At 37.4% G+C, this 16,230-nt stretch overlaps 1 protein-coding gene across 2 annotated transcripts; it reads left to right on the forward strand.

Annotated features, from left to right (window-relative positions):
• Positions 1 to 470: 470 nt before the first annotated feature.
• On the forward strand, positions 471 to 12,123 carry LOC125262001 (cytosolic phospholipase A2 gamma-like). Of its 2 annotated transcripts, XM_048180563.1 has the most exons (17): positions 471 to 610; positions 1,064 to 1,089; positions 1,277 to 1,388; positions 4,067 to 4,209; positions 4,313 to 4,514; positions 5,659 to 5,770; positions 5,845 to 5,985; positions 6,174 to 6,239; positions 6,317 to 6,361; positions 6,996 to 7,253; positions 8,283 to 8,357; positions 8,391 to 8,411; positions 9,989 to 10,030; positions 10,751 to 10,828; positions 10,893 to 11,047; positions 11,145 to 11,310; positions 11,392 to 12,123. In XM_048180563.1, the coding sequence occupies exons 2-17, from the start codon at positions 1,064 to 1,066 to the stop codon at positions 11,556 to 11,558; spliced, it is 1,809 nt and encodes a 602-aa protein (XP_048036520.1). In that variant the 5' UTR covers positions 471 to 610; the 3' UTR covers positions 11,559 to 12,123. The 2 variants fall into 2 exon arrangements, with proteins under 2 accessions (XP_048036520.1, XP_048036519.1); XM_048180562.1 differs by having other exon boundaries at positions 8,283 to 8,411.
• The last annotated feature ends 4,107 nt before the right edge of the window (positions 12,124 to 16,230 follow it).

The raw sequence follows: 16,230 nt of genomic DNA on the forward strand, positions 1-16,230 counted from the left end.
CAGCGATACCACAGAAGAGCCATTTTTGGAATGGAATTTGGTCCTCCAAAATCACCGTCTTAATGCATTTAGCAGCATATTCTTTATATGGAAAAATCGTAACATACAATTTAGCGAGTGTGTTCATATTCTAGGCACATCTGCTTGCCCGTATATATGGATCATTATACTGACTCACATCTATGAATTACTTTCTAGAATATCCCTACATGATAATGTCAATGTGTGTTAAAGAAACAAACATAAATTAAACATCACACAACATTATTAATTTAACATGTGCAAGCATCCCTATCCCTGGTAATGTGTCTGAAGTCTTTTGCCTTTTCTTTGTAAAAAGAGCCTTAGATAAAAATGTTCAATAAGATCAACCTGTTGCCTGCCACAAAAACTAAAACTAAAACTAAAACTAAAAAAAAATTACAAGGAAATATCAAAATGTGGTATTACTGTGAATGATTGTATAATTTATCATTCACAACCTCACCGTCATGATTATGTCTAGACTTGCAGTGTAGTTTCAGAGCCATATAAAGAGCATCTTCTGTCCAGATGTCAAGATAACAGCTGCTGTGGTGTTGCTGGTGAAGATTCAGGATATACAGGAATAGTAAGTATTTACTTTAAGCTTAAAAATATATAATGTCATTTCAGCAATAGCAATGCAGTTAAAAGGTTTCACGGCATTATAAATTCTATGTTTCTGTAATTTGCTTTAAAACCAATTTAAACAGTCAATTATCGTATTTCAATGACAAAGTTTTCAATTTTCTATGCATCAAAATCTGTGTAATGTTCTTTAAATATACAATAAATAATTGTATGTTTGGAACAAACTTTAAGTCAGTTTAATTTAAGTTAAAAGGAAAAAAAAAAAAAAAAAACTTTACAGTGCTGCTATTTTGATCCATACATGTTATTTATCTGACTGTATAAGAATAAAAACTAAAGGATGTAAATTTGCATGACGTCCCAAACAATCAGCTGTATTATAGACAGTAATATATATATAATATATATATAATCTCAAATAACAGAAACTGTGGACTCTATTGTTTTACAGATGAGTGCATCCAAACCCCAGGAAAGGTATGTAATCCTGCTCAGATTCATGGAAGCATTAAAATAAGTTTTGTACTATTACTTACACAATTAAATTCTAACTGAGAATAACTGTTCAAAATAAACGGCAGACTTAATTGCATTGAAATCTAGAATATTCAATATCTAAATATCAAATAAGTTAAATTCAGGACTTTTCTATCTGTCGCTGCAGCGGTGAGGTGCGAATCGAACCCTCTCTGAATAAGAATGAAGCAGAGTTTATAGACGGAAGGAGAAAATCTGTTCTACAAAGCCTGAAGAAGCTTCAGATAAAGTGCAGTCAGGTAAAGCTTCTTATTTTATACTTCATATATCTGAGATGACCTGTGAATGGTGCTGTGGCCGATGAACATCAAATGTTAAGTCACTTCATATTTTAGGGCCCTATGAAATCCGTTTTATTTTTTCCCCAAATTCCGTTTTTTTTTTTTTTTCAGTTTTTTTTTAGACTCCATTTTAATGGTTAAATTAAATTTTAGCAATCATAAAAGTATGTCTAATTAACTGAAATAATGAAACTTATCCAATTTACCAACTATTAAAATTTTAACAAAAAAAAAAAAAAAAAAAAACATTTTTAGGGCCCTATGATATACATTTTATTCTTTCCCCTCAATTTTTTTATTTTTTATTTTTTAAAAGTTTTATTTTTTTATTTGTTTTACCAAATTCTGTTTTGTGTTTTAATTTTCTGGATTCTATTTTAATGGTTTAATTACATTTTGCACTCTGCAGAGCGCATTGTTTGCCAAGTCTTCCAATAATGCAAGATAAGCCATTGCCAACATTTTTCACAGCTGTCTTTTATAGGGTTTGACACTAGTTACGCATCGTGTTTAAAACTAGACAAATTATAAATTGAGTGTTTTATAATTAAAGGAAACACAGGACATATGTGGATTGCTTAATGCATACTCAGGGCTCAATGCTAAGGAGTTTTTTCTGCTGGCCCAGTTGAGCTGGTGGTTAATTTTACTTGCCCTGCCAAAATTTTCACTGGCCCCACAACAAAAAAAAATTATAAAGTAATAGAAAAGAAAATGAGCCTATAAAATAAGCCTAATTATTGTTTTTGTTGTTTTTGATACATGTATCCTTAATAAATAAGGAAAACCAAAAGCTACTAGATTACTCATATTTAAAATGTAAGTAAGTTAAACAGTAATAAAACGAGAACAAATAATCAAAATACAAGTAATGGCACAAATACAACAGATCATAAATGAAATAAATGGTGCTTTTCAGGTTTATGTAGGTTTAAGCAGGAGATTTTCAGCTACAGAAATTGTATTTAATTCTAATTACCTACCGATATTGTAGTTATATAAAATATTCACAGGCAGATTTATGTATTTTATGGCATATTTTTATGTATTTCCCCGGCGTCAAATCAGGCACATATAAATGTCAGGAAACACGACTCCTGGCTGCATGTCCATAATATCCATGGATTAGGTTTATTTGACAAGTTGTAAGAAACACTTTCGAGTCCAACCTTTAGTGTAATTTGTTTTACTCGCATTTTCGCAGTTTCCCCTCTTAAATCCAGTCATGCAGCAGGTTATTTTGCCACTCAGTCCAGCTGAGGGAGCGCGTTCCGGCGGGAAAGTGACGTCGATGCATACCCTCTATTGAAATCGCTTTCATTTTCCCTTTCGAGATTGCAATCACACATGCTGTGTGTATAGAGGGTATGCATGCATCGACGTCACTTTCCCACCGAAAGCACGCTCCCTCAGCTGGACTGAGTGGCAAAAGAACCTGCTGCATGACTGGATTTAACAGGGGAAACTGCGAAAATGCGAGTAAAACTAACGAATTACACTAAAGGTTGGAATTGAATGTGTTACAACTTGTCAAATAAACCTAATCCATGGATACTGACATGCAGCCAGGAGTTGTGTTTCCTGACATTTATATATGTGCCTGATTTCGACGGTGGGGAAATACATAAAGCAAATCTGCCTGTGAATATTTTATATAACTACAATATAGGTAGGTTTAAATCCGCGTAATCACTTATATCAATGTTATATCGTCATTTTGTCCAGCCCTAAAACATATATAGTTTTATAGTATAGTTTTTGTCAGTGTTGTTGTTTATTGAAAAACACCCAATTATGCAGAATATAAGATGGAAAATATTTAATTGATCAGTTGTCAACACAATATATAACAATACAATATACGGTATGATTTTACCTCAAAATGCAACAATTTGACACAAAATGATAACTGCAAATCCACGTTTCTCTGCCTGGAGTCGTTGCTTTATGCAGTTTTTAAATATATACCTCAGGTTTTGTATCAAAGCTATTTGTACAGTCAATCACAAAGCTCTTTCCCGTTTTGGATGTGTTTTGTGTGTTTTTCACGACATTCACGCTGAAAACCAATGCTGCCGCTCAAGGGGTTCGCACACCGGACGCGAAGCTCAGCGCCGCGCTGCGCCGCGACACGTCTTTCAAATTCGAACGCATTGTTTTATATTTTTTCTGAGTCGTAGCTGGGCGCCGCGGACAGGCGCCGAATGTCGCCGCCAGTGTAACAATGCGTTCGAATTTTAAAGACGTGGCGAGGCGCTGAGCTTCGCGTCCGGTGTGCGAGCCCATTCAGTCTTTTGCCACTCAGTGGGCGTGGCCGCAGTCGTAACGGTCGACGGTGACGTCACGTGCATACCCTCTATACTAGGGAGTGTCAGTACTTACTACACATTTCACAAGATTGGATATTTGACAGTGATGCTCAGGAACTGCAAACTATTCACCATTGTCCTATCAGCCATCTCTCCTGACTCTCTTTACATGGTGAGTGAGATCTGATGAACTACAAAGTAACAGGCTCCTGCTAGCAAACAAACCAATGTATGTTCTAAGAATCTTTTATTCTTTCTGTTAGCTGGGCTCTTACTTTAAAAATAAGGTGGATAAATCTAATGCTTTGAATGGTGTGTGTGTTTCAGGATGAGGTGCCAAACATTGCCTTACTGGGTTCTGGAGGAGGACAACGAGCCATGGTGGGATTGCTGGGATCCCTGGTTCAGCTCCAGAAAACAGGTCTTCTGGACTCCATCCTTTATCTGAGCGGAGTCTCTGGATCCACCTGGTATGAACACTGAGAAACACACACATATACACACACACACACACACACACACACACACACAGGTTGAATGCCAAAAATAAGAGCATATATTCTTCCTCTGAAGGTGTATGGCCTCCGTATATCAGGAACCAGACTGGTCCACCAAACTAGAGACTGTGAAAAACAAGATCATCAAGAGACTCAGCGGTCCTGAAGTCAGCTGGAAAGAAGCATTTGCCAAACTGAAAAAATATTATTATGGGAAAGACCACTTCAGTCTGACTGACATCTGGGCAGTGATGGTCATCACGTCATATGTGAAAGAGGTCTGTAAATAGCCTATTCGTGACCCGGGACAGATCTAGAAAATTATTTATAGGATGGCACGAGGACTATGAGGAGTGACAACACCAAAGCAAGCAGTTATTCATATTTCTTGTGGATTTATGGACATTTGAGTATATTAATATGCAAAACAGTTGCATTCCTTTAGAGGGACCACAAAGTAATCATCTTACTTTAAAAAATAAAAATCAAATAACAGACATTTTCTATTAAGCATATCAATTTATTCTAAACATCTCTGATCTTATAGGGATAGGTCTAGACTACTACATAGAGAATATAACACAAAATTAATACACAGATAGGTGATAAAATTAACATGATGTTATGAATAATGAATCCACTGAAATAAGACTTATGTGATTTATTAACAATATGTATAATATTAAGTAAATCAAGTCAAATTTGCGCTTTTCACAATACACATATCGTTTTAAAGCAGCTCGTCGGAAGTAAGACCAAGTTCTTCAGGGGTTGTGTGAAGAGGAAAAAAAAAAACAGGAAATAAATATTTCTCGAAACTACTCAGGGAAAAGTAGCATTTTTACAGAGAACATGTTATTGATATCTTGCAGTTTACTAAGTGATTTAAAAGCGGTCCACTGAATCGGGTGTATTGTGTATTGACTCACTAAAAAGAACCGGTTCATAAGAGTCATTTGTTCATGAATTGGTCTATGCACATGTTGCTCCCTCTGTGTGTTTTTGACTCACTACAAAGAACAGTTTCATAAGAGTGATTTGTACGTAAATTGTTAATAAAATCTGGCTTACATCGACTATATCTGAAAATACAGACAGTGTAAAGCATATTCACTCGTTTGAACCAACATCAGAGATAAAACTGACATGAAAAGTAAAATCTCCAAAATGACTTTTGTACTTCAGCAGTCATATTTCTTTATCTCAAGCATGAATGAAATGATGAAATTTACTAATTTTCTCAGTAAAATTCTCTTTATAAAGTCTCTCACTGCATAAATGTAAAGATACTTGAGGCTTTGAGTCAAGAGGACTGTTGTTGCACATGTTTTAAGTTGAACTTGTTGGTGATTGAAGAAATTGAATGTATTTGTCCCCGGTCTCTACAATAACATGAAGCTGTGAATACTGTGTTCTCTGTAGATCGACGAACACACACTCACAGAGCAGTGGAGCCAGCAGAGTAAAGACGGTAAAGTCCCGTTTCCCATCTACACCGTGATCGACAAGAAGTGCAAACAACGCAATATCGGAGGTCTGTGTTTGTCTGAAAGAGAGAGAGATAATGTGTTTGTTTCAGCTGTTATATAGACGTGTTTCTGTCTGCAGACCCCTGGTTTGAGATCACTCCTCATGAAGCAGGTTATTCTCTCACTGGAGCGTTTGTGGACGCCTCCAACTTTGGCAGCAAGTTTCACAAAGGCTCCAAGAAAAATCAGCAGGATGAATTTGACATGCTGTACCTGCAAGGTAACAAACTCTTAAAGGGGAGTTTAATATTTGTAATATCAGTTTATATTCTACATCGCACACTGTACAAAATTTACCTAAATTTCAGGTCTGTATTAGCTTATTGCGTAATAATATGTGCTATTTATGTTGTGTTAGGGTGTTATGTTGTACCTGTGTCCAGTGTTTTACTGTCTGTTTTTCTGCAGCTCTATGCGGAAGCGCTTTAGCTGATGAAGTGGAGATTAAGAAACTTCTCTGGCAAAAGATAAAAGGTTCTGACCTTAATTTGACTTAAGTTTACCAGTTATTTAATTACCATCCATTTGATTTTTTTGTTTTTGTTTTTCAGATTTCTTTCAACACAAGGAAACAATACTTAAGGACATGGGAAAGGGTAAAGCATTTCTTAAGTTTTAAAACTATTTAACAGCCCTGATTTGATGTTTTTAAAGAAGTCTCTTCTTCCCATGAGGCATATCTGATCAAAAATATAGCAAAAACAGTAATAATGTGAAATATTACTACAACCTAAAATAACTGTTTTCTATGTGAATATTTAGTAAAGTGTAATTTATTCCTGTGATCAAAGCTGAATTTTCAGCATCATTACTCCAGTCTTCAGTGTCACATGATCCTTCAGAAATCATTCTAATATGATGATTTGCTGCTAAAGAAACATTTATGATTATTATCAATGTTGAAATGACACATGATACTTTTTCAGGATTTTTGATGAATAGAAAGTTCAACAGAACAGCATTTATTTGAACAAGAAATCTTTATAAATGTCTTTACTGTCACTTGATTAATTTAATGTGTCTTTGTTGAATAAATTTATTTTTACCTTACCCCAAACTTTTGAATAGTAGTGCATCAACAGTTTCCACAAAAATACGAAGCAGCAAAACTGTTTTCAACATCAATAATAATCAGAAATGTTTCTTGAGCAGCAAATCAACATATTCGAATGATTTCTGAAGGATCATGTGACACTGAAGTGATGCTGAAAATGTAAATTTAATCTATAGAACCGCATGAGAGGAGACTGGAAGCATTGGCAAGAGAGAGCGGAACAGGGTCGGAAGAAGTCTTTGCAGCGGGATTCAAACCCGGGACGCGAGAAGTGCTACTGCACCCTCTATCAGAGCGCAGACAACAAGATCCAAACGCTCCAGCTACAGAAGAGTGTTACCAGGTGCTCATGAACCTCGTGGACATGAATCTCTCTGTTTTGACTGGCAAAGATCCTTCTGCTTTTGATGAATCCATCAGGACATCACTGAACGGTAACAAGCCACTGATTGGTCTGTATGTCCATCACAGCCTTGTGTTCACGTCTTAAAGTTTTAGGGCCCATTTGCACCAGGGATGATAACTAGATATAGTTCTAAAATCGCTCTAAATATAAAAGAATAGCAGAGTCCACACCACAACTGTAACGGCGCAGAGAAACAATATCATTGGAATCACTTTCAGAATGATTTTTTCCAGCTGATGAACAATAGAAACATTGACAGCCAATCAGAATCCATCCTGCTTAAAGAGCTCAAGCATTTAAAGTGACAGATGACAAAACTGCATCTTGTGCTTAAAGGGTTAGTTCACCTAAAAATATTAATATTAATATCAAGATTAATATTTTGTAAATAAAGTAAATAACAATTACCCTCAATTAGTTTCTTTCTTTTGTACATAAAAGATGATATTTGAAAGATTGTGTGTAACTAAACATTTGATGGACATTGACTTCCATAGGAAAAAAAAAAATATATATATATATAGTCAGTGGGGTCCATCAACAGTTTGGTTACAGACATTCTTCATCTTCTTTTGTGTTCAAAATAATGAAATTCATACAGGTTTAGAACAAGAATTTTCATTTTTGGGTGAACTAACCCTTTAATAAACAGAATGATATTGTGGATTGGTGTGGACGATGTGAACGCTAAAATAGTTATCGTTATAGTTCGTTATATAGTTCGTTATAACGATACGTAATAGTATCGTTATAACGGGCCTTTGAGACAGATTTGAGAAGGAAACTTAAAAAAAAAAAAAAATGAAATACTGTAAAAACACAAAAGGCCATATTTCATATCATATCTGTGTTTAAAATGTGTCATTTGTAAGTTTCGCTTTGGATAAAAGCATCTGTTTATGATTAAATGTAATTTAAAAAAATGTATTAGTCAATTTTTGCTCTTTGGCAAAATTTTAAAACAATTATGAAAAATCAAACCAAACCAAAAAAAAAAAAAAAAGATACACATACTAGAATAAGAACTCACTAATGTACATGTCCCGTCTTTTTACAGACCTCTCTGGAGGCAAAATTCGTGTGGAAAGCCTGAGAATTTCTGATAAAAAAGCAGAAAAACTGAATATGAAGAGTTACACCATGGATGTAATCAACAATTTTAGAGGTCGGATTGGTTGGCCATTTGGTAGGTTGAACTGTTTCTAATATCCATCCATTCTCCACACCACTTTTCTAGAGTTGTGGGGATGCTGATTTACACCTTAGTGTACCTTAGTGTTACCAAAATTTCCATCTATTATTTTAACAAACTAATAAACGTAATGTGATGCATATTTGTCAGTCACACATCAATAAAACAGATCAGAACCTGTTTCAACCTGGTTATTGTGAATTAAGAAAAAAACACTTTAGCACTATTATAGAAAACTGATTCATTCATGTACGACTGACAAATATGCATTACATTAAGTTTATTAGTTTGTGTTAAAACTGTATAATTCAAATGGATGGAAATTTTAAATGCAATTTTTGATTTTATAGCAAGATTGATACGTATACCACTGTACATTTAATATTTTAGATATTTAAGATTCAAGATTCAGATATTTTTATCCTCTAGTTCTTTTGAAAACCAGTTAGTTCTATTAAAAGACAAAATACTTGTCTGACCCTGTAATGAAACATGTAGTCAAGAAGTCTATACAGCCAACATTGTTCTCGATAAGAACTCAAAATCAAAACTACACTGTCAAAATGAACAAAATAACAAGGGAATATATTACAAATCCAACTGTCAAACCGTGTTTTTGCCTTGCCCCAAATCACTGTCGTAAACCTATAATAATCAGCCTATTTATATTTAAGCTGTTGATATGGATTTTGCATGAAACTGCTTACTTCTGTGTTTATGTCTATCTATAAATAAATGAAAGAAGTTCAGGCTACTATATGCAGTGGAAGGTGTCATAATAGCTTGAATCCACGACAAATGAACATTGAAACTAAATGAGTTTACAAGCAAAAAGTGAAAGAGAGAGAACCAGTAATAAAACATGAATCAACATAATTAGAGTAGCAGTTCTTTCTTAAGTTCAGAAAACAATCTTTATGCTGGTAACAATCTCTAAACCAGTTTTGAGTATTTGCCTATAAATATCCTTACTTGCGCTATATTCCAGATAGATCATATTTTAGATTTTTCTCACCTCCTTCTAGGAAATAACGTCTGGAACGCCACTCAAAGTCAGCCATTTTGCGTGAACTCGGGGTACATCGATCAACCCCGACCTCAGCGACATGTGTCATTTTGAGTCAATTCCAAGATGTTGTGTCCTGACGCCAATGGATATGAATGTAAAAACAAACTTTAACATTAGACATTAAGTTTGTGTAATGTTACCTTCATTTTGCTTTTCGTCAGCAGTTTTCAAAGCGATTTTATGTCATTTTTATTCTATTTTGCCATAATCAACACAAATACGCAATATGCTCTCATTGTGTCATGTGGTCAACATGTGAATGTGACGTATGAGTGACTGGAACTCACTGAGGTCTGAAGTGGGACATTTCATTTCATCCAACCTCATCTGGAACGCAGCATGAGTTATAGTTTCCACGATTATCTTTTAATTTTAAAAATGTATTACAGTATCTATTTGGCAATCTTTTAAAACAATTATGAAAATCAAACCATGAAACAAAAAAGATGCATACTAGAATAAGAAGAACTCACTAACATGTACATGTCCCGTCTTTTTACAGAGCTCTCTGGAGGCCAAAGTCATGTGGAGTTTCCACGGTTAAGTAAGCACCAATCAGAGGCTGCATTTTCATGATGTCATCATGTAGACTTCTTACAAAGTATTTTACAGTATTTTAAAAATACAAAACACTAAAGTATAAAGTGATACAAAACACTAAAGTATAAAGTGATACAAAACACAAAGCCATTTTCATCAACCCTATCAAATACAAAAATATTATTTTGTATTTGAAATACATGTATCAAATACTGCCCATCCCTGTATATGTATAATATATATATAAAATTGATATAAGTGATTACTCGGATTTAAACCTAACTACATTGTATTTATATAAAGCATATAATGCATTTCCCCGGCATCGAAATCAGGCACATATAAATGTCAGGAAACACGACTCCTGGCTGCATGTCAATATCCATGGATTAGGTTTATTTGACATGTCATAAAGAACACTTTCGAGCCCAACCTTTAGTGTAATCGTTTGTTTTACTCGCGTTTTCGCAGTTCCCCCTATTAAATCCAGTCACGCAGCAGGTTCTTCTGCCACTCAGTCCAGCTGAGGGAGCGCGTTCCGGTCAATGCATACCCTCTATAGTAATTAACAAGACACAGCTGAACTCAAACACTAATCAATCTGTAACCAAGGAGACAAACAAGTGGCAGGAAACTTATGCTTCAACCACTAGAAGGCCAAAAGAACTATTTACTCAGCCTGAAAACTGAAGACCTTAATTAATAAGAGTGCATTTGTTTTCAGGTGCTTGGACGAGCATTATTAAATGCATGAATCACTGGACCTGGGGCAGGAATTATAACTTCCTCCACGACATGACAGGTAAGAACAGACCTGCTGACTGGAAATTCTGTGTGAATAATATAATAATGCTGTGATCCCTCAGGTGAAGCAGTGCCCTCCACTCTTCAGGAAACTGAGACGAGAGACTATGAAGATGCCGGACTGTTGCTGAACTCACCCTACTTCTCAGTGCTGAGAAAAGAGAGAGACATCGACCTCATCATTTCACTGGATTTCAGTGAGGGTGATCCTTTCATGGTATTATACACATTTTTCATTCTCTACAGTTTCACTCAAAAGAAAATGTTAGTGATTTAAAAAAAATAAGAGCAATTGTGATGCTTTTCCACTGCAGACAGTGAAGGAAGCTGCCAAGATGTGCAAGGAACTAAACATCCCTTTCCCTGAGGTCAACATTCCCAGTGAGGACTTACAGAAACCGAAGGACTTCTATGTGTTCAAAGGCAAAAACACTCCAACTGTGATCCACATCCCTCTCTTTAATATGGTCAACTGTGGAGGCAAGTTAAAGTCTTACAATGTCCTGAATAAAACTGAAATATCAACTGTGTTCTGATTTAAGTGTGTTCATGTTTCTTCAGATAAAATTGAGGCCAAGAGGAAAAGTTATAAGACCTTTCAAGGTCCTTACAGCGCTGAGATGATCACTGATCTCATGGAGGTCGCTGGAAAAAACATCACAAACAACAGAGGAAAACTGGTGGAGCAGATCCGTGCGGCCGTTGGGCAAAAAGGATCCAGGCGTTAATGTTTAAAATCTGAATATAGACTAAACTGATTTGCATATCAGCAGTGTTGGGGGAAACGCATTATAAGTAACATGAGTTATGTAATCAGATTACTTTTTTTCAAGTAACTAGTAAAGTAATGCATTACTTTTAAATGTGCATTGTAATATCTGAGTTACTTTTTCAAATAAGTAGCACAAGTTACTTTGTTATTTATTATTTATTATTATTATTTATTATTATTATATACGCCTCTCCTGTCGCCATGTTGAGAGGATGTGTGGAACGTAACACATTACTTTCCTTAAAAAGTAACTAAGTAATGCAATAGTGACTTTTTATGGCGGTAATGCGTTCATTTCCAAAGTAACTTTCCCCAACACTGCATATCAGTCATTTTAATTTATTTTTAATTTATTTCAGTCAGTTTAATTTATTTTTCTGTCAGCATTTTTTTTCTTCTGCAAAATGCTTTTTTTCCTGCTAATTCTGTTTAATATGTTTCTGCATGTTTCAATGTTTCATCATTATGCCAGCTGATTATAATAAAACAGAGTTTTGGTCCTGAATGCTGACTGGTCAATTCAGAGTTTCATCATCCCCCCCCCCCCTGGTATTTTGGACATACAGTATTTAAAATGGGTTCTTATTAATTCCAAAAGGGTTAGGATTTTGGTTTCCCTAAACACAGTGTGATAATTAAATTTCCAAGAAATTTCTTCCATGCCCTTAACAGTTAAATACACTAAAAAAGTTAAGTATTTGCATCTATTTGATTTTAGTTTAGTAATCATATTTTCAAAAATGCATCTACTGTATTTGATTCCTTATAATCAGTATAAACCAGCCCATTTGTGAAAACTATCAAATTGAATCAGTTAAAGTTTTTATAAAGTTCTTAATGTTAATGTAAATCTAATGTAAATCTATGTGGTGTTTTTAATATGCTTTAAGACAAACCATGTGCAAATTCATCAGTCAACACCATTGCTGAGAATTTTGTCCTTAAATCTGAAATGAAAAAAACACGATTTGAAATCGCTGGTGTGTGTGACACCTAGCCTGACTTCGTCATACTCATATTCTAGGGCAGAATGTGAGTCTGATACTGCTCCATTGCACTTGAATTATGGGGCGTGTCTTAACCGAACCAGTAAAAAAAAAAAAAACTCTGCACTCAATTGGATAGACCTACAACCAGAGCAACGCAGTAAGTGACGTATGTTGAACTTGTACTTAAACTTTTGCCGAATCCTGTTGGAAGGATGGCAAACACATCTTTCCCATCGACAAATGCCTTGATTGTGGTTCTTTGTTCGTCTTTTAAAATTAATGCGCTGTCGATTTCTTTTATTACAGACGTGATAGCGGAATCTAAACATCTTACTTCTCCAGCTGCAGTCATCGTTGGTGAAAACCAATTCAACCCAAGCGCTCTTTGATGACGTGGAACCGCAGATAGCCTGTCCATCATCGATTAAAGCCCGCCCTGGCAATTTGATTGGCTCGGCCTTCTGGGAGCCGAGCATAATTACTCCACAATGGATCGAGTCCAGACCGAACTTCCCGTCCAAAAAATGTTGTGGGCGGGGTTCGGGCTGGCACCCAGGCTATGTGACGCCACAAACTACCTTGTAACCCAGGTGAAAAAAAAGTACATTTCAATAATGTACTTAAAGTGCTCTATTTTCGCGCACTAATTTTGTACTTAATATACTAAAAATTCTTCTTTAGTACTTCATCTTAAGAACATCTAAGTGACACCATGACACTTAAATGTGCTTTTAATATACTATCTCTGTATTTAAAAAAAATAGTAGTGGTCAGAATTATTGGCACCCTTGGTTAATATAATCAAAGATGACTGTAAAAATAAATCTGCATTGTTTATCCTTTTGATCTTTAATTCATACAATTACCAAAAATCTAACCTTTCATTGAAGGAAAAGAATTGAAAGTGAGAGGAAAATCACATTATGAAATAAATGTTTATATCCAAAACACGTTGGCCACAATTATTGGCACCCTTTTATTCAATAGTTTTTGCAACCTCCTTTTGCCAAGATAACAGCTCTGAGTCTTCACCTATAATGCCTGATGAGTTTGAAGAACACCTGACGAGAGATCAGAGATCATTCCTTCATGAATCTCTCCAGATCCTTCAGATTCCAGCTCCATGCTAGTGCTTCTTCTCTTCAGTTCATTCCACTCATTTTCTTTAGGGTTCAGGTCAGGGGACTGGGATGGTCATGGCAGAAGCTTCATGACACATTTTTGTGTTGGTTATGATGTTTGTTTTGGATCATTGTCCTGATGGAAGATTCATCAACAGCCCATTATAGCAGATTTCTAGCAGAAGCGATCAGGTTTTGATTTTTTATCTGTTGGTATTTGATAGAATCCATGATACCATGTATCTGAATAAGATGTCCAGGACCTCCAACAGAAAAATAGGCCTAGAGTACAGCCGTAGTTGAGGCTACCGCTGTACGAATTTCCCCCGATTGCTCTGCTTCCGGGTGTTCTGGAGAGAGTTCACCAGGACAGGGCCCTCTTACTAAGTAGCCCCGTACTGGCCGACCAGAGTATCTTCTCGGACCTGGTCTCTCTCCTAGACGGGTTTCCATTGGAAATTCTGATCAGGAAGGACCTTCTCTCTCAGGCGGGCGGTCTAATACTGCATCCCCGCACGGAGTTATGGAGACTGTGGGCGTAGCCTCTGAGGGGGCACGTCTCATACACTCCAGTCTCTCAACTGAGGTTGTTGAGACCATACTCCAGTCCAGAGCTCCCTCCATGAGGAAACTATATGCACTAAAGTGGAGATTATTCACTTCTTGCTGCGAAAATCACCAGTGGGGTCCAGTCAACTGCCCAGTTAGCGCAGTACTAGAGTTCCTGCAGGACAGATTTTCGTTAGGGTTATCCCCCTCCACGCTGAAGGTGTACGTGGCGGCCTTAGCTGTTTACCACGCTCCTTTAAGTGGGGTATCTTTGGGGACACCCGTTTATTACCGTTTCCTCTGTGGCACTTTGAGGCTTAGACCTGCAGTATGCATGAGAGTTCCGACCTGGGATTTGGCCGTTGTCCTTCAAGGCCTTTTTCTATGACTCCCTTCGAACCCTTCGAAGTAGTGTCAGAAAAGTTTAACACTTAAGATAGTGTTCCTATTAACTTTTTTGTCTCTCAAGAGAACTGGATACATTCAAGCCCTGTCGGTTTCTCCATCGTGCCTCTAATTTGCGCCTGTAAAGGTTTTCCTCCATCCCAGTCCGGGATACATTCCTAAGGTTCTCACCTTGAACTCCTGTTTGTTGCTGCCGCGCTGTTTGAGCTAGAGCTCCGTCGAGCTGATTCCTAATTGCTTGTTTTTGTCTCTTAAAATCAAACTTATAACATATCACGCTTTCTTTTTCGGCAGGGGAACACATCACCAACAATATTTTACATAAAAACACTCGGATTACCTTGATATCGCTAGTTTTATCCGACTTCCCGAACATTCGTTATTAGCCTTAGCCCGTTAGCAATAGCGGCGTGGTCACTCTAGTCTAGCGTTTGTGCTCTTCTCTCACTATATTATTGTTCATCTATTCTAATGGCGAGTGTATCGGATGTTTCTCTACCTTTGTGTGCAGGTGAGGACACGTTTGAGCTGCATGTGGTGCAGTTGGAACTGGAGGACGTGGAGCGACAGATTCGGACCCTTCTCGAGAAGCAGGCCGAGCTACGCGAGCGGCAGACAGCGCTTCCCGTGCTGATGCTCACCGCTCCTTGGTAAGTTTGCAGAGCGATATTAACACTCCTGCTTCCTCTACGCCGTGTGTTTCTCTGCACAGGGCCCGAGCACCCAGAACGCGTTCATCCCAGCCCTCGTTCACTCCGGCGCCGTCACACCAGGGACCTTGGGTTCTTCAGCAGCGGAAGGCGCGAGCCAGGCCTCGGACCAGGACCTCTCCTCCTCCGCCGCCCCCGATCTTCGAGGTCTCGACGCGGAACCGCTTCTCCCCTCTTCACGAGGCGGAACGCGACGCCGTGGTCATCGGAGACTCCATCGTCCGCCACGTCCACGCTACCACAGCCAAAGGTAAGGTGCGCAGTCACTGTTCTCCTGGTGCTCGGTGTTCTCGATGTCGCTGCGCAGGTTCCCGCGATCCTCAACGGTGCTGAGACCATCGGAGCTGTAGTGCTGCACGCGGGGGTGAACGACACCAGGCTGCGGGAGACGGAGGTGCTGAAGCAGGACTTCAGGAGCCTGATCGAGACGGTATGAACAGCAGCTACGCTAATTATTCTACATTTGCTTTTCTGTTTTGCCTCGGGACGCCCGTCCCAAGGTGACTAGAGAGGACTTCAGCTTCAGTTTGGATCCAGCCTCTTAAGAAGACCTCAGATGATCAACACCTATGAAGAGACGGCGCCAACTCCTGCGAGGATTTCAGAAGACGCAATCATCTGGATCAACATGAACATTGCACAATTTCTACATCCTAATTATTGTTAATATGTAATTCATTTTTCCAGGAACTCATTGCTTCTACGTTCAGTTAAACTGCTAACAGTGATTGTAAATTAATTGCCTAAATTATTACATTATTTGCTAACTGCATTCTTTAAATTGTAACGTTGACATGCATTCTCTGTAAAGCTGCTTTGAAATGATATGTATCGTGAAAAGCGCTATACAAATA

The sequence above is a fragment of the Megalobrama amblycephala genome, unplaced genomic scaffold (genome assembly GCF_018812025.1).
Source record: "Megalobrama amblycephala isolate DHTTF-2021 unplaced genomic scaffold, ASM1881202v1 scaffold548, whole genome shotgun sequence".
NCBI lineage: Eukaryota > Metazoa > Chordata > Actinopteri > Cypriniformes > Xenocyprididae > Megalobrama > Megalobrama amblycephala.